Source organism: Alligator sinensis, unplaced genomic scaffold, assembly GCF_000455745.1.
Source record: "Alligator sinensis unplaced genomic scaffold, ASM45574v1 scaffold98_1, whole genome shotgun sequence".
Taxonomy (NCBI): Eukaryota; Metazoa; Chordata; order Crocodylia; family Alligatoridae; genus Alligator; species Alligator sinensis.
In genome coordinates, this window is record NW_005842058.1 from 1,808,749 (window position 1) to 1,829,300 (window position 20,552).

The window sequence follows — 20,552 nt, forward strand, 5'->3', positions numbered from 1 at the left end:
CTGCCTGTCGGGGACCGCGGCCGCCTCCACCTCCTCCTCCGCGGGCCCCGCGGCAGTGGTAATGCTCCTCTTTTCCCCCCTCGGCAGCTCGGACTCCGAAGGGAATTTTGAGACCCCCGAAGCCGACACCCCGACCCGCGCGCCGCCGGAGCCGGGAGCCCCCAGGACCCCAGGTAAGGAGGAGCGGGCGCTTGCCACTCGACCCCTCGCGCTGGCCCCCTGGCATCGTACGCTGCGCCCACGGAGGAGTTGGGGAGCGGCCGGGCTCCACCCGTGAAAGCCCCTCGCCTGGTCTGAGATTTCGGCCGGGCTGTTTTTGCAGCCATGGGTCACGCCCGCCCTTCCTCCCCGAGCGCGGAAGCTGCCAGCAGGCCTGTGGCGACACCATGCAGATAGCTGCCGATTCGACTTGGCGAGCTCTCCAGATGCAGCAGCGGGCGAGGGACCCAAAGGAGCGAGGGATATTTTCAGATGCCCCCAGGCACCCTCCAGAAGCGGAGGCGGGGTGAAACCCACTGCCCGCCGATTGCCGGGGCTGTCATGCCTGTGCGCCACGCGCAGCGGGGTTTTGCCCTCTGCCGCAGGAGCTGTTGGGGCCCACGTCCCTGCCCTTCGGCTGTGAGCGGGGGTCTGGAGTCTCAGTGGTCTCGGTGGCAAAGGGGGGTGCTGGGGAACTGGCCTCTCCTGCCCGGGCTCCTGGGACTGATAAAAGGGGGCATGTGGCTGGTGGTGGCTGCAAGGCATTTGTGCAGGGAGCAGGGCTGCTGCTGGCTAGGTGGCATGATAGGCAGCCTGCCTGGAGTCTGGGCTGGGAAGGAGGGGCCAGCAAGCAAAGGCAGAAAGGCGCTAGCCGACCCAGGGTGGGAGTGTGCTGGGTCAGCTGTGGCAGCTGCAGGTTGGCACCGAGGTGTCTCGGGAGGTCCTGCCAGGCAGGAGGCGTTGCATATGCTGTGCAGGGAGCTGAAGGTGGAATTGCTGCCTGGGCACACTGAGCATCAGCATAGCAGCCATGCCAGCTGCCAGTGCAGGCCGTGACCTTGGGGAGAGCCCCGCAGGGGATGGGAACCCGCCTGCTTTTCCCCTGTGGTACCTGCTCATCTGGTTCAGCCCTTCCCAGCACAGTTGCTGTCAGACGTTTAGAAACTGAAAGCCTCCAATCCTCTGAGAAGCAGAGAGCGCAGGGGCTTCCTTCCATGTCAGGTGTCTCCGAGGCTGCAGCCTGCCTGGGCTGGATCCTGATGCAGCTGGTGTAAGCTTGCAGCTTGCTGCAGTCCGCCTGTTGCCCCCCACCAGCCTTCCTGCTCCCTTCCCGGCTCTGAGCACCGAGCTGCCTTAAATCGTCTGCTCGGTGGGAATCAAGGTGAATAGCACCGAGGCACGTGCCTGTTGCCAAGCGCCGTGCGCCCATCTGTTTCTTGTTGCAGTGCAGTGACTTTGAAGCCTCGGCATCTGGCTAACAAAAGGTGAAGGTTATCAGTGGAAGGAGGGAGGCATCCTCCCTTTTGCCCGGTCTGTCTTTAGGGCAGGATGACTGGGCAGCATCAGGGCAGAGGGCCTGGCAGCTCTCTGTTGGCAGAGGCAGGTGACGGGCCCCTCTGTGCAGGGCCTGTGGGGGGAAAGCACTTGAGAAAGGAGCCTGTGTTGGGGTGAGCCAGCCTGTCTTGCCCAGCGCTGCCCTGGCGACCTGCTCTTGTCTTTGTCCTCCCCATTCAGTGGGGACATTGCCAGAGATTCCCTGCTGTGTAGCTCCCAGGCATTTGCTGTGGCTAGGTCTGATTCATGCCGGGTGTGTGATGTAAGCCCTTGGGCACTGCCGTGTTGCCTGGGCTTGCAGCAGGTGGTTGTTGCAGCCCGAGGGGTGCTGCGGCTGCTGGAAACATCACGGTGATGGCTCTGCAGGGACATGGGGGGAGCTGTTCCCACACACCCACTGTCAGACCTAGGGACCTGACGGCGCCGGGGCAGCCTGCCTGGGGGCTGACATGAGGGGCAGCTCAATGCTGTGGGTGGTGTGGGAGCCAGCAGGCAGCTGTGTGCTGGCAGCAGGGTCCATGTGCCTGCATCAGTCTCGGGGGGGGTGGTGCTTGCAGCCAAAGGCCCTTGGGACTGTCCCCCATTCCTGTGTGAAGCTGGAGGTCTGCTCTGCTTGTGGGCCCTGCAGAGAGTCAGGGCCGGGTTTCCCTGGAGGGGTTTGGCAGGGCACTGCATGGGGCTCTTGGGAGGCAGCGCAGCCTCTCGCAGGTCTCTGACAACTGCATTTTGCTGTAGCTCTTCCCAGGAAGAGCCAGTCCAAGAACAACTGTGAACTAGGAGCAGCCAGGTCACTGGTGCACCGGGCACCCAGACAAAGGTGCAGCATTCCCACCCGTATGGTGGGACACAGGTTTGTGTAGCCGCAACGGCTTATGCTGTCTGGGAAGTGATGTATTGAAGTACCAGATCATGGGGAGCTGTGTGCTGGACAGGAAGAGTTTGCCACCGGACATATGCCAGACCCTGATGGGCTTCACAGACAGACGGCAGAGGTCAGGGGAGTGGGGGGGGGGGGGGGGGGGGGGGCTGCAATGTCACCTTGCAAGGGCAACTCGCTGGGAGCTTGGCCCTTTCCCAAGCATCAGCAGCCATGAGAAGCCTTGTGCGAGGCCCTGGGAACAGATTTAGGAGAGACGTGACCACAGTTGTCCTCAGTTACAGCCATCTGTGCCTCTCGCCAGCCCTAGGTGAAACAGATACGCCGACACTTCCCTGGGATGCAGGAATGTGATCTGCCACACCCCAGTTCAGCGCGCAGCCCTGTCCAAGGGATCGGGTCTATGTTGCTGCTGGCAGGAGGGTGCTGGGAGCCCTGCCCGTAGTCATTTAGGGTGGTTGTGGTTTTGACTCTTCCGTGGTTGTTTTCCCCCTGCATCAGTGTGTGCTGTCGTGCCGGGTAGCATGGTGGGAGATGGCATGTGCTAGGAGTCTCGGTCCACTGCCCTGCAGCACAGTGTCTATGAGGGATGTGTTCAAGCCTGGCCGTGACCCGTATACTTTGCGTGGGAGGCTTCCTGGGATGCCAGACTGCTGGACCTTGGCTCATATGTACATTAAACCCCCATCACAGCAAGGCATCTCAGCTCCCTGGGGGCTGGGAGACGAGCACATGTAGCCCAGGCAGCATGTGCTCTTTCACATGAGCTGCCTGCCGCTCAGAAGTAGGGGGGTGGTAATAAATAATGCGAAGTCGGCCCAGCGTAATGGCTGCTTGTCAAGGTTTAAATAACAGAGTTGTTGTGTGCAGCAGGCGCCAGGCGCGCCCAGAGTCTCGGAGGAGCAGCTGCTCCCAGGAGGTACGCTCCTCTCCATGCAGTGTGGTGCTGGAGGCTATACGTACCTGTGTGCCTGGCTTTCCCTGGGCTCACGCAGGCTAGAAGAATTAGGAACCCAGGTACCTCCCCTCTCAGATATCACTGGTATTTAGAAACCATGTACATCGCAGCTGCCCTGAGCTGGTTTTCTCCAGGCCTTTGCACCAGGCCGCCCACTTTTGGGGTTGCACCGTGTGTAGCCCCTGCATCAGAAAGGTCAGGCTGGAGTACTGGACCCCGGGTCGTCAAAAATGGGAATTCCTCCTCTTGAGGACAAGGAGCCAGGGTTTGTTTCTCTCCTACTCTGACTCATTTGAATGCATTTCCTCTTGCTGCCCTGGTGATGGAGAGTGTAATTCTGTCCTCCTCTTGCTAAGGGCCCCTCCTCTGAGCTCCCTTGGTAAACACGTTGTGCAGGGCAGTGAGCTGGATCCGCATGTTCAGATCTGTCACCCAGGGCACCAGCTCTCACTGGGGTTTGCTTCTGTTCTGCTCGATTCAGGCCTGTTACACGGTGTGGTAGCAGCACCCTTGGCTGTTGGCTGGTGAAGCTGCCTCCTAATTCTTCACGGTCACTAGAGTGAAGCTGGGACCAGTGTCCATTACCAGAGGGAAGTCTCTGGCTTTAGCAGCCTGCTAGGAGCCTCCCAGGCTGCCTTTTGTGTGGGTGATCTCTGCCCCGGGGACGAGAAATGCCTGGCCCACTGAATGCATGCAGAATGAGTCAAAGGCAGAGGCTGCAGAGAGTGGCGTTCTGGGTGGCGGGGAGTTCTTGCTCCTTGGCCTGGCTGCCGGAGGCATGCGATGCAGGGGAGGAAGGGCTCTGCAGGCACTGCTGCTGCTGTCAGAGCCTGGCGCCTGTGAACAAGGCAGAGGAGGGAATGTGAATGCATGCAGGAGGGCTCATCAAGGCTTGTCTCTGCCCAGCCTGGGAGCACGTGCTGCTGCCCACTGCCCCTTGGGCCCAGTGCACTGTGACCTAGTGGGCAGGGTGCAGAGGGGAGGGGGTGCCCGTTCGAGGAGGCTGTGGCAGGAGCTGGATCCCTGGTCTGTCAGAAAAGCTCCAAGTGGCCGCTACTGAGCTGCAGGCATCTGGCGTGTGTCCTCCCGGTGTCGCTCGGACCGGCGCAGCGGAGTTCGCCTACGTTGCAGCATCGTGCAGGCGAGTGGCGTGAGGCAGCCGGGCTTGCTGCCCCTTGGCTGGTCCAGCAGCGCCTGGGTGCTCCTGACAGGCGCGCATGAGTGAGAGGGGGGCTGCGCGGAGCCGGCAGGCTGGCTCTCCAAACATGACTCACCGACGGCACGGGGGCGGCTGGGAGGCAAGGGAGACTGGAATGTCAATGCACAGGCGGAGCGGCGCAGCCGTTATGCTGCGGAGACGGGGTGAGGGTGGGCACTCCCCAACCTGCTGCCAGACCTTTTCCAAGGCTGTTGCAAGACCTGTGCCAGGGCTGCCCTTGCTCGCTGCTGGCTTGGGGTGCTCCTGCTTTGCGGGGGGTGCAGGAAAACTCTGCTGGGCTTGCGTCCTGTGCCATTGTTCCTGCAGGAGCGCTCGCTCTTTTCCTTTGGCCCCTACAATGGAGTCGGAGGAAATGCAGCTGCCGGCCAGGGGAGGAGATGAGGGCTCTGGGCAGGCCGTTCTCTGCAGCCCTGGCTGGGTGAAGGGGGCTGGGGTGGCGCCTCTGGGGAGCTCTGCCGTGCCTGACTTCGGCCCCTTTGCCTACTCTGAGTGAGTGGCTGGGAGTGGAGTTTGAACCTGGTGCTGGGGGCTTAACAGAGCCTGCCCTGCCCAACACGGTGCCTGGCTCAACCCCCTCCACCCTTGTTGGAACATCTTAGCCCTGAGCACCGGAGAAGGACTCCTCTCCCCTGGCATCTGCAGGACTCTGTGCAGAAGGTGGGGGAGGGATCGCCCTGGCCATGAATGGCTACACAGGGGAATTTGAGCTATGCAGCCAACACCCAGCCTGTCTCTGCACCCTGTGTGGGGACCATGCTGTGGGGGGGCAGCCGTCTTGCAGCAGCTCAGCCTGGATCCTGCCCCCAGATGCTCATCTCGGCTAGGCTCTCTGCTCAGGGCACTGTTGCTTCCTTGCTTGTGACAAGGGGCGCATCAGGACCCCGAGGGGCACAGCAGGTTCCTCTGCTCCCTGTCCTTGGCTGTGCCCTGTGGGGCAGCCGGGGGCTTTCCAGTGCTCCCTGAGACATGAGTGGAGAAGCTGGCAGCATCCCCGTGGCTCCGGTGAGGGCTGCGTACTGCACTGCCACGTGGCGGGAAAGCCAGTGGTGTGTCATAAGCCTGTTGCATAGTCAGGACTGTGCTTTAGGCAAGGAAGGAGCAGAGCACATCAGCTGGCTCTGCCTGGCTTGGGGTTGGGAGTCTCTCTTCAGGTGCCACCATGCCCTTGTCATAGAGGGCGCTTAACTGTAGCCTCCTTGCAGACAGCCAGTCCCGGGGCCAGTGCCCCCGCTGGCCAGAACAGCTGGGCCCACCCCCGGCTGGGACCCGGGTTTTGTGAGCAAGGCTGGGGGGGAGCCTGCCTGAGCCCACCAGGCTGCGGAGCTGGGATTTTGCTGCCAGGACAAGGAGACTCTCGCCTGCCCCGGGGCCTTTCTTGCTTGTGGTCAGTCTTTTGCCCCGCGCTGCCTGGGGTCCTGGGGCCAGCTCTGCCACTGCTTAGATGCTCGGGAGCCTCCTGTCTTGGGCAGCTCTCAGGAAGTTAAAAGCAGTAATAGTCCAGGCCAAGGCTGGGCCTTGCCTTGCTCAGAGCCCCCAGAAACCCTGGTGGCAGCCAGTCAGCCAGCCTCCCTGCGCACCCTGGCTCCCCCTCCCTGAGCCCATGCCTGCAGAAACAGGTGGGCTTAGCTGCGGCCTGGGTGTGAATAAGCTTCTGTGCGTGGGGGAGGGAGCGAGCTGCAGAATCAAGGGCCTTGAAGAAAATGTGGTTTGTTCAGTTTGCTAATAGCTGCAGGCGGGAGCCCTGGTGGCTCTCGGTGGGGCGGGGTGGAGAGGGGAGAGAGAGGCTGTCTCCTGGCGCTTGGTGCCCAAACCATTTATAGCCTTATTAGGTAGCTGCAGCATCTGGAATGCCACGTGGACACCTTGTGCGCAGGGTGGGTTTCACTGTGGGCACCTGCCTCTGTGCCACTTCTAAGGCCTCGGCTGCAGATGCCCCCTCCAGCATGCTCCTGCCATTGAGGCTGCGCCCCCCTCCAGAGGCATCCGAGCTCCCCCATGCCCGGGCACACAGCAGCCACAAGCCAAGAGAGTTGACTCAATGAGAGGCAGCTGCTGAGAGCCCTTTGCCTTGAGTCAGGGAGGTGGGACCAGGACTTCGTCTCATCCAGAGCTGAAGTGCAGGTGCCCTCTGGAGTGCCCCGTCGTGCCACCTGCTTGGGATTGTGGCTGGGTCCTGCCTACTCTTCCCACCCCAAACACCGGCATCTGGGCTGTGGTTAATACACCGCCTGTCAATCCAAAAGCCTGGCTTGGACTTGCTCAAAAGAGGAAGTGTTAATTAGCCCTGATATCATAGCCCAAGTGAAGCAGTGCTTCAAACCTTTCTTTTCCCATCAGGGTGGCAGGCAGCTTGGCCGAGGCCAGCAGTTCAAGCTGGATTGCCTGGCTGTACATGTGCGGGAGATTTTAGTGGCAGGAGGACTCTGCAGTGCTGATGTGCGAAGGACCTGTGACTGCTGCATGTCTTTGTGCAACACAGGGGGCTCTGGCATACAGTGTCCTGCTCCCTGCTCCCGCAGGGCCCATCTGACCCAGAGCCGTGGCACTTTGTCTCCAGTGCCATGGCAGTGTGGAGCTGCCAGCCTGGCACGTCTGAGGGCACCGCAGCTGGGCACGATAGCTTGGCAGTGCGGACCCAGTTTGTGTCTCTGTCCTAGTAGGGTGGGTGCTGTGGCTTCCTATGTGTATGTGGTGCGGTGACCTGCGCTGTGTGTGTCGTGCGAGTGGAAGAGCACGTGGGCTGCCCCAGCTAGAGCTTGCCTTTAAAATACAAACTGGAGCCTGCTCGCCACCCACATGCCTCCTCTGCTGTTCAGACACGTGGTGTCTAATGCTTGTGAGACACATCTCCAGGCAGCACCCTCCCCAGCTCCTTGCGTGCTGCCCTGCACGTCAGGCATACGGCACATGCCCAGGAAGAGAGAGAGTCCTTCCAAGGGGCACGGCGCATGGGAAACCCCAGGAAGCACGTGAGGGTTGGCACAGTCCACCCTGGCATGGCTCAGCTCTCCAGAAGGGCCGGGACATTCTGCAGTAGCAGCGCTGTCTGGTGTGGGCGAGCCCTGCCTGATTGCTGGGCTTGTCACAATCAATCAGGCTCTTTCTGGAGAGCAAAGGCAGAGGTGCCGGAGGCAAGCAGGAGCACTGTCAGACCAGCTCAGCGCTCGAGTCATGAGGAGCCCGGAGACGTTCTTTGTGGGCCTGATCCGGCAGTGATGTGCATGATCCCTACGCCAGGCATCCCCTTTTTGCCAGTGTGAGTGCAGGGACAAGATGTGGCCCATGCCTTTGGTGTGCCACGGCACAGTTCGCTGAGCCTAGCTGGGCTGCTGGTTGTCCTGGTGCCCCCACCCCTGGGTGTCGCCTCTTGTGAGCAAAGCTGCAGTCTTGTCTAAGCACAGGGAGAGCTTCTTGCTCTGAGGCCACTGTCCCGTCATGTGGGTGCAATTGTGTGCAGGAGCCTGGCACGGGGCCTTAGTATTCCCAGGGGCTGGGTTCTTCCCAGCTGAGCGTGCTTAGGCCGAGCACCGCTCTGAGCAGTCCCACTCTACTCAGCCCTTGGCTGGACACTTCCTCCCACGGGGACAGAAGTTGTGGGCTGGGGAATGTTGTGGGGCAGCCGAAACGGCTGCTGGCGGCGCAGCTGGGCCCGAATGGCCGATTACAGTGGCTGCTCGTGGCCTTTAAAGAAGTCCCTTTGCATTTCTCAAGTGAGGCCCAGAATGCCAGCAGGGCCCTGGCTACACCGAATTCATAGCTGGCCTGGGGCAATGCCCTGAGACATGCAACTTGATGGCTCACCTATAACCGGGGAGTCAGAAACTACCCGTGCTGCCCCTTCTCTTCTGAGCCGGCACCCCTGTGCTGCTACCTGCGGGAACCCAGGGAAGGGAGTTTCCATTCTGCAGGTGGCAGGTGGCTTTTCCGGGGTGGTCTCTGGAGATGGGTTGGGTTTTTAGCTCTGTGTCTGGATGAGCAGTGGTTCTGGCTGCTGTTTCCATGCAGCATTGGCAGCCTGGCTGCTATTGGTGGGAGCCCACAAGAAGTGCTGTGTGATCCTCCCAAGCCAGGGGTTTCCCCAGAGCCTGGATGCGTTTGCTGTCCAGTCGCACTGCCAAGCCCATCTTGCTCCCTGGACAGTCTGAGAGGGCTGCAGGGGAGGGAAGCCGGGAACGGAGACTTGTGGAGGGTCATTGATGTGGTGTGTGACTGTTCTGGTTCCTGCACGGGCGTTCTCTCCTGCTTGGCTTTGCCGTGTCCCCAGTTCTCATCCTGTACTTTGAGTCTTCCCACTGGGGCCTTGAGCTGGGGAGCAGCTGGTGGTTGCAAGGGGTAAACGGCTTGTGGGGATGGCCCTTAGGCAAAGGTGGATCTTGGATGATCTGTGCAAAGAGGGACATCTTGGTGTAGGGCCCTCTGACACTTGAGAAGCCCATTCATAACCCCTTCCACTTGCCTGTCTGTACAGTGTTGGCTGGGGATGTTGTGGGTTACCCAGTTCTCACATGCCTCTTCTGTCTCTTTCTAGAGCTCCCCGGCACCGGTGACCAGCCGGCGGTGGAAGTTCCTGAGAAGCCCTTGCACCAAACGCATTGGGAGGATGAGGCTCAGGCAGCTATCTCAGTCCCTGCGGGCAAACAGCACTGCCCCGCAGAGCCTAGCCTTGGGCTTGGCAGAGATTCCCCAGTGATGCCACATGCTCCCAGGACAGAAGTGGCAGCACCTGGCAGTGAAACCGGCCCTGAATCCTTGGGAACATCAGCTCCAGACCAGCTTGTGACGGCTGATGCCCCCATAACCTCTTGGGAGCAGGGGATGTCCAGAGAAGACATGGTCATCTCTCTCAAAGGGTCAGTGGATGACGAACCCCAGGCTGCCAGCGCTGCTCTGGAGCAGGTGCCCAGCAAGAGTAAGCTGAAGAAAATGAAGCCACCTTCCCTTCGGAAGAGGGTGGACGTGGAGCCAGCGGAGGAGGGAGTCCCAGTCCCCCAGGCGTCATACCAGTTCAATCCAGAGGAGTACGATGACAGCGTGAACCCCTTTGTGACGGGAGGGTCCAAAATACCGAACTCTCCTCCAGCAGCCCTGCACGCCTTCCCTGTTCCTGGCAGTGATGCCAGCAGCAATGCGGGGGAGCTGCTGGAGGAGACCCGGGGGCATGCCCTGAAACTAGAGTTTGATTTTACGCCCGGGGCAGACAACCCAGAGGGCAAGAGAGCTCCGTCAAAGAAAGCCAACCGCAAGCCAGGCAGCAAGCTGACACCCAAGCGGCAGAGGGATGCTGCTCTCAAGCCCACAAGCGCTGAAGGTGTGGCTGGGGCCGTGGATGATGTGCCGCTCCCCAAAGGGTCTTACAAGGTGGACCCCAGCCAGTGGGACAGTTCCAGCTTCAACCCCTTTGGGGGCAGCTCTGCTTTGCAGAACTCCCCGACCGTGCCCAAGGGGTCGTATCATTTTGACCCCACCAACCTTGACTCCGTGGATCCTTTCAAACCCACCAAGAGCTTGGACGACACAGCTGCTGACCCCTGCCCCACTGCTGATAACGACCTCAATGAAATCCTGGAGTCTCAGACGCTGGAGGTGCAGGTCGAGGAGCTGCTGCTAGGCAAAGGCTCGCCAAAGAAAGCCAAGTCGCGCTTGATAACGTGAGTGGCGGTGCGCGCTGGGTTTGCGGCTCTGGTGCCCGTGGTGGGGATGGACAGCTGATGGTTGCTGTCTGGGCTAGCTGCTCACTCCTGTCTTTCCCAGAGAAGCGTTGCTCTCATCCTTGTTCTTCTGGTGAAGAAGCTTAACAGATCAGGAGTCATAGTAGATGGCCAGAGTCTGCAGCACCCCTAGATCTCTGTGGCTGCCCTGTGCTGTCAGCAGACTGAGCTGCATCTCTTCTTCCATCCAGGACTTCTTGTTCCTCGGGAACTGATGAGATGAGAGAGGCAGATGAGCTCAGCAGTGCTTGCTTTGGTGTGTCAGACAGTGAGGGGTAGCTGTCCTGGCATGTCTTGGGGTCACCAGCCTGTGAGAGGGTTTTCGGGGTGTTAAGCAGCACAGCGGAGTGGGAGTCCAGTGTCTGGAACTTGAAAGCAAGGGGCATCAGACCGGGCATTCAAAACTACTGCACCATGGTGGGGTGGGGGGAAATTTCCAAGCGTCTTGATAGCAGCCAATTTGTGGTTCTTCTTGGAAATAAACACAGGTGTCTGTAACCAGGTACTGCTGAGAGGTTTTGCAGCTTGGCACAGGACTTCCTGTCCCTAACTCAGAGAGGGCCCATTAGACTGACAGGCCATTTGTTCTCTCTGCTCTTCGGCCCTGGCACAGGCAGCACGGGCTTTGTCTTCCCTTACAGAGCGGTTTTGCTGCGTGTGGGTCGGTTAAGCCCGCGAGCCGTGCCGTTCTGAATCGGGCTGTGAGGCCCCCCAGCACCCCGGGAATGCAGGCTGCCTTGCTGCAGCACACCCTGGGCTGCGTCCTCCGTGTTTCCTCCATGCTGGCACAGGGTTCTCCCAAGTCTGGCCTGCCTGGGCCTGAAGGCTCTGGTTGACTTCATTTGGAGGGAGTGTTTGAAGTTGCAGGATGATAAATGCCAGAAGCAGCGTGTCAGGTGAGAGTTGAGTCTCTTGATAGGGTTAGCGTGCAGCAGCAAAGCAGGGAGCGGTTTTGTATCAGAGATGGGTTTCCTGGGAGTCTGGGGGTCTTTCTGCTGCACCTGAGATGGGAGCAGCAGCCAGGGCACAGGAAGGGAAGTATGGGAAGCAGAGGGATTTCGATTTGTAATGGACCATGGCCACCTCTGAGGGCAAACACATCGTGCCTGCATGCCCCCAAGGACAGGACTGTGCAGGGCAGAGATGCTATCCAGGTCTTTACACATGCTTTGATTTTTTTTTTTTTCTCCATCTGTCTGTCTCTCTCCTGTCTGTTCTTTGGTGCCTCAGGACAACCGAACAAGTGAAATTTCTCTGTTTTCTGTTGTAAGTACTCTTCCATTTCCTCCTCTGTTTCCGGTGTGTGTTGGCATCCTCCAACCCCACCTCTCTCCGGCATGCAGGCTCCTTCCTGCTTCTGGAGCTCTGTGGTCCGGCTCATGTTGCCCGCACTTCTCCGGCTTCGTTCCATCGGGCAGCTTAGCCCTGCGAGGGGGAGTGCGGAGGGCTGGGCGGGACAGCAGTCGTGCCTGCGGTGTGTGCCTGTGCTTGCTCTCATGGCATGCCACTTGCAGTGTACTTTGATGCTGTGACGGCATATGAAGCCTGTGAGCACTGCAGTTGCCCAGACAAAATTGGGCCCTGCTATGACCGTGCTCGGAGGTAGATCCTATTCTGACACGGCAGACCATGCAAACGCAGGGCGGGAGCGGAAGCAGAAAGAAGTCGCTGTCCCAGGTCGCCCCACAGGCAAAGTGGGAGGGTCCCGGTCTCCGGAGACCTGAGCCAGTGCTCCGAGGTAGCTCTGCCGTGTTAGAAATAGGGTTAGGGTGGGCTGGGACAGCAGGTGCTGACTCCAGAGAAGTAGACTTGGCCCCAGCATGGTAGTAGGGAGGACAGGGATGGACCAGGCTGGCAAAGCTCAGCCTCCTGGCTAATTTCTGGGCCTAGACCAAAGGAAGGTGCTGACCCTCAATGTACAGTGCTTGTCCCGGGGAGGGGCTCTCTTAAGCATCTGGCTAGTCTTAGTAAGCTACAGAGCCTGGCTAGAGCAGCCAGGGTGGCGGATGGGGGCCAGGGTGTTGGGCAGAAGAGCTGTGCCACCCCAGCATGTTGGGGACCTGCAGCAGTAGCCCAGTGCAGCCTGGCCTGGCACGTGGGACCCCCTGCCTGGCAAGAACTAGTGCACGCGGCACCCCTGTGCATGAGCACCCTGAGTAGAGAGGCCTGCAAAATGTGGAGTGCTCCTCAGAGATCCCCCAGCTGGCCCTGGCCCTGCCTTGGTGCTACCTCCATGGCAGTGCTGTGCTTCAGCTCTGTGCACCTTGTGCTGGTGAGGAGGAAAGCAGGGCAAGCCATGGTGCACTGGCCTTATGGGTTCTGGTTTTGTCCGCGGGGGGGCTCAGTCCCTCTGGCTCTTGCCTGTCTAGCAACCTGCTCGGACTTCATTTGGGGGCGGAAGCAGGTCGAGACACTCAGAACTAGCTGGGGAGGCAGGTTCAGTTTCTGTATGGCGCATCCTTCCGGTAAACACCCCCATTGTCCGCTAGCGCAGCGGGGGGAGACTTAGAGCACGTGCAGACGGGAGCAGAGCTGGGCTCCGGGGCTGGCACTCACGTCCGAGCTGTTCAGAGTCCTGTGCTGCTATGTGGGGAGCTGTGGGCTCATGGAGCAGCCTTGCACATCTGGATTTAGGAGCCCCTGTTGCAGATGTTTCCCTGACCCGATGTAATTTGACTTGCTTGAATAGGAGCTCTGTCCGGGCAAACACAAGGCTGTAGATACAAAGTATGGAGTGGCCCGTGGCACCCAGCTTGTGCAGGGCATGCCCCTTAGGCTGTGGCTGGCTGTGGCCTCCCTGCCCCTTCTGCTTGCAGAGCTGTCTTGCTACTGGGGGGTGGGTGCTTTGATCCAGTGGGCTGCCCTGTGCCTGGGACCTCTTGTGGTGATTGCTGTCTTTCTGGGGGGATCAGCTGAAGGTCTTGGGGACGTGAGCTGCAGTTGAGTCCTGGAGACGAGCAAAGTCTGGAGAGGTTTTCAGGTGGACACGGGTGCGAGCAGTACCTTGCAAGCAGCGTCCCTCACGTGCACGCCATGCAGCGTCATGCAGTGTGCCCATTAGTGCCTGCCCATGCCACGTGTGGAGAGTAAGCATTGCGGACAAGGGGAGGCAGGCAGAGGGAGCAGGAGCTGTGAGGATGCCTGGAGGGAAGGCAGCTGGGTGCAGCAGGATCTTGTTGCAAATCAAGGCCTGGGTGTACGGGGCCTTCACAGAAACCCCCCATCCACATGCCACTGCCTGGGCTTGTTCTTACCACAGCCAGGGCCGCCGGTTGCTGTCGGGAAAGCTGTCTTGTTTGGAGGGATTGAAAATCCCACCACCCTGAGGGTGAGCTCTGTGGTGGTGAGCTCCAGCCCTCCTCTGCCAGGAGTCTCCTTGCCCCTAACCAGAGAGGGAGGCTGAAGCTGAAGAGGAGTGGAGTGGCACCGGTACCTGCCACGCGGGAAGGAGACAACGGCTTGGCCAGGGAGAGTTGCCGATGCTTGGATGCTGCGGGCATGGGCACCAGACAGCACGGAGGTCAGGCGGTGCGGGGACTTGGGCAGAACTGCTGCCCCCTAATGAAATCGTCCAGATGATGCCGCCAGGGCAAGCTTCGGATGATGGAGAAGGGAGAGCTCTCTCTTCCAGCATCGGTCCTCATCCTCCGCCCCCAGAGTCGCTCCCTCTGGGTTTTTCCTTTGTGGATGGGAAAGGGAGGAATAAACGTGCTGAAGAAACCATGGGATGGCTGGCTGGTTCTTTGCGCTGTGCGGTGTTCCGGGACGCGCCTGTCGCGGTCTCCCCCGACAAGCTGGGGACCGCGTCCCGTCAGCGGGGTGCGATGCTAGTGCTGGGGCTGCCCGTCATTGCTTCAGCTGTCTTTGCACCTGCCCTTCCCGCCACCTCCCCCATTCCCTCCACGACTGGCAGCCCCCCCAGGCCTAAAACTGTCTGTTTGTCTTGTCTGCAGGAGTGGCTGCAAGGTGAAGAAGTATGAAACGCAGCCCCTGGTCCTGGATGTCGGCCCTCAGGTATGTGCGGGCGGGCGGCTCTCCCTGGCGGCCCTCGGAAAGCAGCGGGCGCTCATGGGAGAGGAGTGGGGTGAGGGGAAGCAGGGGCGCTTGTGGCTTGTCGGGGGGTGATAAGCCATCCGTGTTTTTCCACGAACTAGCCAATGACTTGCCGGACTAATTAGCCTGATGTTTCTCTGTGTACCCCAATGCTCTAGGGAGAAGGAGCGCTGATCTCTGACCTCCCAGAAGTCGCAAATCGAGACGGACATGCCACAGATGAGGAGAAGCTGGCCTCCACGTCCTGCAGCCAGAAGCTGCCTGGGCTGGAAGTGAAAGGGGAGGCTGAAGAAGACCTGGAGTATTTTGAATGCTCCGCCATCCCTGCGCTTGTCACGAAACTCGCGTTCCCCCCCTCGGAAGCAGGTATGGCGTCACTGTCCATGGCTGTCTTGATATCCGACTCTATAGACCGACAGGGTTGTGTGCCCAGAGCAGCTGAGCTATTTCCAAAACAGCCTGCAACTGCAGATGGGGCTTCTTGAGGCCATCACACTGGGAGGCTGACAAGTGCCGGTACTACAACAAAGCCCTTGGACTGCTCCCATGTATTGTACATGCTATAGAAGATCCATGAGCTTCTATTCATCCCCTTTGGCTGTAGCGCTTCCCATGGGTGATGCTGACGGAGGCACATTAGAAAACACGTTTCCATCACTGCTGCTCGAAAAGGGCCCAGGCAGTGACTTTGCAGTTTTAATTCAGGCTCACTATTGCTTGCAGGGCAGGTTTTCCTGCTAGCCTTGCTGTCGCATGGCTCGGGCAGGCAGTTTGCAGAGTCAGTCTTGCCCTGTGAAGCCGGCAGGAAGCAGCAGCTCGCAAACTGGGCAGGGGAGAAGGCAGATCGGAAATCGATCCCCGTTTGTCCAAACCTGCCAATTCTGCTTGTTGTCTGGCACCTGTCAAGCGTGTGTGTAGCTGCACGGGCGCTGGCAGTGCCTGGGCTGACGTTTAAAAGTATTCGCTAGAAGCAGCGTGATCAGTTTACATGCAGCATGGTTGAAGCGCTGAGCAAGCGGCAGCTGAGCCTTGCAGCATCCCAGAGAGGCGGGGGATCAACCGGCAGTCTCTTCATCTGACTGATGAGAGACCCAGGCTAAACCACATGCTGCAGGCTGGACCGGGCTCGTGTGCGTAATCCTTCTGCTCTACCCTTCTACGTCTCCACACATTAGCGAGCCCGTTGGGGATGGCTGCACACGCGTGTGTTTTCCAGCACATTGGGTTTGCCAGTGGCTGCATTGTTTTGTCTGCCTTGCTACATTTACAGAGCGGATCCATTTGCAGATAATTAAAAGCCAGGCAGTGGTGAAATCAAATCGATATCGCAGCTATAGGTGCAAATAGCAAAGAGCCGCATGGCAAATCTAAAGCCATTGCCCAGACAGTTTGTTGCTTATTCATTAATCATTTCTCCTGGGCAGGCACATAGAGCTGTAGCAGTCTGCAGACAGGCTGGCTGGGGAGCAGAGCTCCCCCTGCTCCCTGCGAGGGAGGAAGCTCTCGAGAAGCAGCTGCCCACTGTTACAAGCAGAGAGGGGTTTTGTGCAAAAGGCCTTTATTCTGCATTCTCGGTCTGTGTGCCAGCACCAAGCCAGTTTGCAGGGCATGACTCCCCGGTCCCCATCAGTGCCACGCATGCCCCTTTTGCGAGCAGCCTGTTCTAGCCTGCTGCCAGCAAAAGCAGAGCCCCAGGGCAGACAGGGGAATCTCAGGCCCGTGGTGTAGTCCCCAGGCTGCCACAGGAGGCTAAGGTGGGAGGATGAACTAGGCTCTGCAGACATGGGGGTGGGTGCAGGGCCCTGCTCCCTGATGCCACTGTGTTTGGAAGAGAAGGTGCTTGTGTGAGCCCTGCCCTGTCCGTGAGCGAGGAGCTGGTTGCTCTCACAGTCATCAATAAACTGATGTGGTAATCTCCACTGCAAGTCACGTGAGGCTGCAGGAGATTTGTGAATGCCAGAGCCTGCAGGAGCAGTCGTCTCCTCTCTGCTGCTGCTGTCAAGAATAGAAAGGGTCACGTGAAACCTTTTGGTGTGAGGCTTGTGTGTGTTAGCAAGAGCAGCAAACAGGTGTTCCCTGGCACCACATTCCTGACCCGCAGTCAAGCCCCCCATGTAGCAACGCCTTTCATCCCAGAGGATCCTGCCCCTGTGCAGGGAAAGTGTGTGTGTGCATGCTCACGCATGCGTTCATATGTGAGTGCAGCCATACCTGGGGTAGAGTACAGCACTGGTGATTAGCCAGGGTGCAGTGTACCAGAGACTGCAGCAGTAGTTTTTAAGTCGGGCCGGGCTATGCTCCCAGGAGATTGGCTCTGCTCAGGCAGCAGGTACCTGAGGCCTCAGCCACAAGATTCTTTTGACAGTGCCCTGCCAACTCCTGCGCAATGGGATGCTCAGCAGGCTGAGGCTGGGAGGTCCCATGAAGGCCTGTGGGTGGTTGGGGAGCCAACTGTCTCCAGGGCAGGGCATGCACAGGCACGCACCGTCCCCGGGGACAGCTGGCAGGGCACGCATGGGCGTGTTGCTCCCTTTTGGCTCTGAGTGCCCCAGGAGGGCAATGACCTTGCATGGCACCAGCCAGCCCCTTGCTGTGTTACCCCAGTCACCCTCCAGGGGCCCTGTGGGCTCAGGGTCTCCCATTTGGGCAGGGGGCAGATGCGGCTGGCACAATCCCCTCCACTCGGGCAGTGCCCCACGTGGAAGCATTTGCTGCTTACCCACCGACTGCCAGCCTCTTGCCCAGTGCTCTCTCCGCATCTCCTTGTGTCACAGCAGCCCTGCCCTGGTCTGCCCTTTGGTACTGCGCTCCCCCACTGTGCCCTGGGACCAGGCGGGATGGCTGTGAGCCCTCCTGTCCCCAGGTCCCCAACAGACTGTGCTCTGCAGGCAGCTCTCACTGCTGCTTCCTGTGTTGCAGGTCTCGAGAAGGAGGCGTCTGGACAGGCAGAGAAGGAGCCACCTGGCAGCTTCCCTGTGAGTGCATCTTTGCTGTCTCCCCCTTGTCCTGGGGGAGGGTCGGGCCGTTGGTGCGTCTGAATGGCAGAACTGGCCCCCACGCCCAGGTGCCTGCACAGCCCGGTCCCTCAGCCTGCGTTCACAGCTGAGGATGCCAGCGGGACTGTTTGCCTGGGGTAGGAGCTGTTCTACATGAGCAAGAGTCCGACCTTGGGCTGGCGCCATGGGGCAGGGGAATTGCATATGGTCAGTGACCCCGTGCCCACCCTGTAGCCCTTGCTTCTTGCTGTGTGCACCATTCCACATGACATGGTTCCTGCAACCGCCCCAAGTCCCTGTGAGCTGCACAAGGGGCCCGGGGACATCTGGAGGAGCCTTGCTGGGGTCAGAAGTGTTTTTAAAACCCTCCCGGGGAAGTGGGTTTGGAGCTGAAGTCTTTAAAGCACTGAACCAGGGAGGTTTAGAGAATCTTGCTGCTCTGTGTGAAACCCCTGCACCTCCTCAGTCTGGGGTGGCCCAGGCACGCTTGCAGCAGCACTGCGGGGGGCTGTGCACTCCTCCAGCTGGTACAACTGTGCTGTGGGCAAGAGGGCACCCCCCCTGCTTGGTCCCTGTGCACGGGGGGGCAGGGAGATGGCTGCGATGGGCAAGATCTGAAAAATGCTCTCCCTGGTAGGGACGACACTGGGCCGTGGTGGGGGGCAGGCCCAGGAAAAGGCACTTGCATCTCTTGGGCCCCCGGGCTCTGAGCACAGCAGCCAGTTTGTTGTGGCACAAAGGGGCAGAGGCAGTGTGAGATCCCAGCAAGGACGCAGGCAGCCAGGGGCACTCAGCAGCATCCAGCACTGGTGCACTGTTCTGCTGGGGCTGCAGGTTGGCAGGAGAGGAAGCAGCTGCCCTGTGGCAGGAGCTGGGGCTGGGGTCAGGTGCAGGTGCTGCGGTGGGCCAGTAGGGGACGCTCCTGTTGAGCCACCCACCTCTCTGCACCCAGCCCAAAACCAAGCTTCGAGTGCCTGCCCTGGGGCACCTACATCTGGCCGACCCACTTTCTGGAGCACACCCGGAAGCCTGGGGTACCGCCGCCACCACCTGGACTCAGGTCTTTGTCTGTGCCCTGGCTTGCCCAGGATACACAGGCCCTGTAGATCTTGGGATTTTGGGGTGCTTCTGTTAGCCTGAAGCATTCACCGGCAGCCTCCCATGCAGGAGGAAAGTAAAATAGCTGAGCCCACCTCCAGTCCCTTCCCTCTTAAGTACATACAGCGAGGCATGCTAAAACAGATAGATTTATTGAGCAGAGAGGGGGAGGGGGAAGGAATACCAATAGCAAAATATAGAAAGAAAATCAACCTTGAGTAAGTCTGAGTGGCTTGTCAGCCTTTTGATGTGCGTCCAGATTACAGTCAACTAAGTTGCTAGTTAGGTTTCTGGTAAAGTACTCACTTCCGCATCTAGAGTGTGCGAGAGATCTGCAGAGGTCCATGCTTCTGTGTATGTGTGTTAAAAACGTCCTCTCCCCTTCTTCCTGAAGGGACCCTCCTAAATAGCCCTACTGACCTCACCACCTGGACCCAGTCAGGGACAGGTGTTATTTGATGCCGACCAATCAATTTAAAAAGCATCAGCATTATCAGAGGGACATTGGCTTAGGCCTGGCCCCCATGTCATGAGGTCAGAACTCAACAACGGAGAGGTCAAATCCATCCCCTCTCACCCGAGCCAGGTCACATAAGCAGTAAGCCAGGGCAACCAAGTTGATAGGTTTTATTTTCTCTTTCCTTTTTCTTTGTCCTCTCACATGTCTAAGAGAGGAAGCCGGGATGGAGTTCGTTCGCAGGGCCTGCCCGTGAAGCTCCCCTGTCCTTGCGAGTGCCCGAGCAGAGGTTGTGCCAAGGGGAGCTGGATCCACCCTTAGCCTGGCCCAGGGGAGGGATGCCATAGGCAATGCGGGTGCTGAGCTCCGAGCCGGAGAGCGTTGTCTGTTCCCAGAGCCCACGCTGCTGTGCGGCGCTTCCCTATTTATGGCACCGCAGCCGGTTGCCAAGGAGACCCCTGCGAGGGGCTGTCACAATGGCCAAGGGGACAGAATTAATGATTTAGGAAGCCAGAGATTGGGGATGATGTCCCGGAGCAGGGGAGAAGCCTCCCAGCTGCCCTGGCCCAGACAGGAGAGCCAGGATGTGCTGCGTGAAGTCTCTCCTGGGCTGTGGCACTGTAGCTTTCGCATTGCAGCATTGAGGAAAAAAGCTGGATTTTGCAAGGAGGAACCCTGTAGCAGAGCACATGTGACTGGGCTAATTATAGCCCGGCCAGCGGGGGAGAGCTGCAGAGGTGCATCTGTTTCCTTGGCAGCCTGCTGGGTTCTGGAGCTCTGCCTGGTGGGAAGCTCGCCAAAAACGAGCTGGGGTCACGGGGCACGTCCGAGCTGGGGCTGCTGTCGGAAAATGCACAGCCAGCTGTCCAGAGGCCCTGAGCTTCCACAAGGACCTCCTGTCCTGGGGCATCCTGCCGGGCCTCCCCAGGGCTCGACTCAGTCGGGGGGTGCTGCAGCCCGTGCCAGCGCATCCATGCAGCAGGCAGCAGCTGGCTGCATCTGTCTGCAGGGCAGGACGAGATCAGCTGGATGCTGCTCTGCACAGCCCGAGAGGCTGGCCTTGGTCTCAGCCCACGGGCTGTCAGTCTCTTGGGAATCCCAGCATGATGCCCAGGGCCAAGCAAAGGGCTAGTGCTGGCAGGTCAGACACGTCCATGCAGCGAAAGCCCTGCCCCGTGGGACGTGGCTGGGGCAGGAGACTTCTCCCCTGAAGGCCCTGCCCCATGTGGCTGTGGCTCCAGGCACTTGGCACAGCTCCCGCTGTTTGGCCCTGAGCTTGGGCCGTAGCACCGGAAAGGTGATGCCATGGCAGGCCTGGCTCTGAGGAGGACGTGGCTGGTGTGTGGCAGGCTGACCCTGGCACTTCTTACCCCAGATGAAGTCTAGGCTCCTGTGAGCTATGGCAGGGGTTGCTTTTGTGCCTTCCCCTTGAGTTTCCTGATGTGAACCGGGAGCTCTGCCCCGCAGTGCCCTCAGGGCATGGCTCCTGCAAGCAGCCCCAGGCTCAGTAGCACACTGCTGTAGGGCACAAGTTAAGCAGCAAGCCTCAGCCCTGCACAGGGGCTTCCTGGAAAGGAGCCGGGGCCTTGAGTGGTCAGCACACTGCTGTGGGAAGTCCTGGGCCTGGGGAGAGGCTGGGAGGGCTAGGGGGGG

At 59.6% G+C, this 20,552-nt stretch overlaps 1 protein-coding gene across 6 annotated transcripts in view; it reads left to right on the plus strand.

The window, feature by feature from the left end:
* The window catches only part of TACC1 (transforming acidic coiled-coil containing protein 1), a 38,579-nt gene that overhangs the window by 9,506 nt on the left and 8,521 nt on the right, over positions 1 to 20,552 (plus strand). For 3 of the 6 annotated variants that reach the window (XM_025203467.1, XM_025203464.1, XM_025203465.1), the window contains exons 2-7: positions 88 to 173; positions 9,116 to 10,235; positions 11,526 to 11,561; positions 14,249 to 14,309; positions 14,507 to 14,714; positions 17,268 to 17,323. In XM_025203467.1, coding sequence (XP_025059252.1) covers positions 9,277 to 10,235; positions 11,526 to 11,561; positions 14,249 to 14,309; positions 14,507 to 14,714; positions 17,268 to 17,323 — 1,320 coding nt within the window. In that variant the 5' untranslated portion in view covers positions 88 to 173; positions 9,116 to 9,276. The remainder of the gene's footprint in view (positions 1 to 87; positions 174 to 9,115; positions 10,236 to 11,525; positions 11,562 to 14,248; positions 14,310 to 14,506; positions 14,715 to 17,267; positions 17,324 to 20,552) is intronic. The other 3 variants (XM_006023055.3, XM_025203466.1, XM_025203468.1) reach the window with 3 other exon arrangements.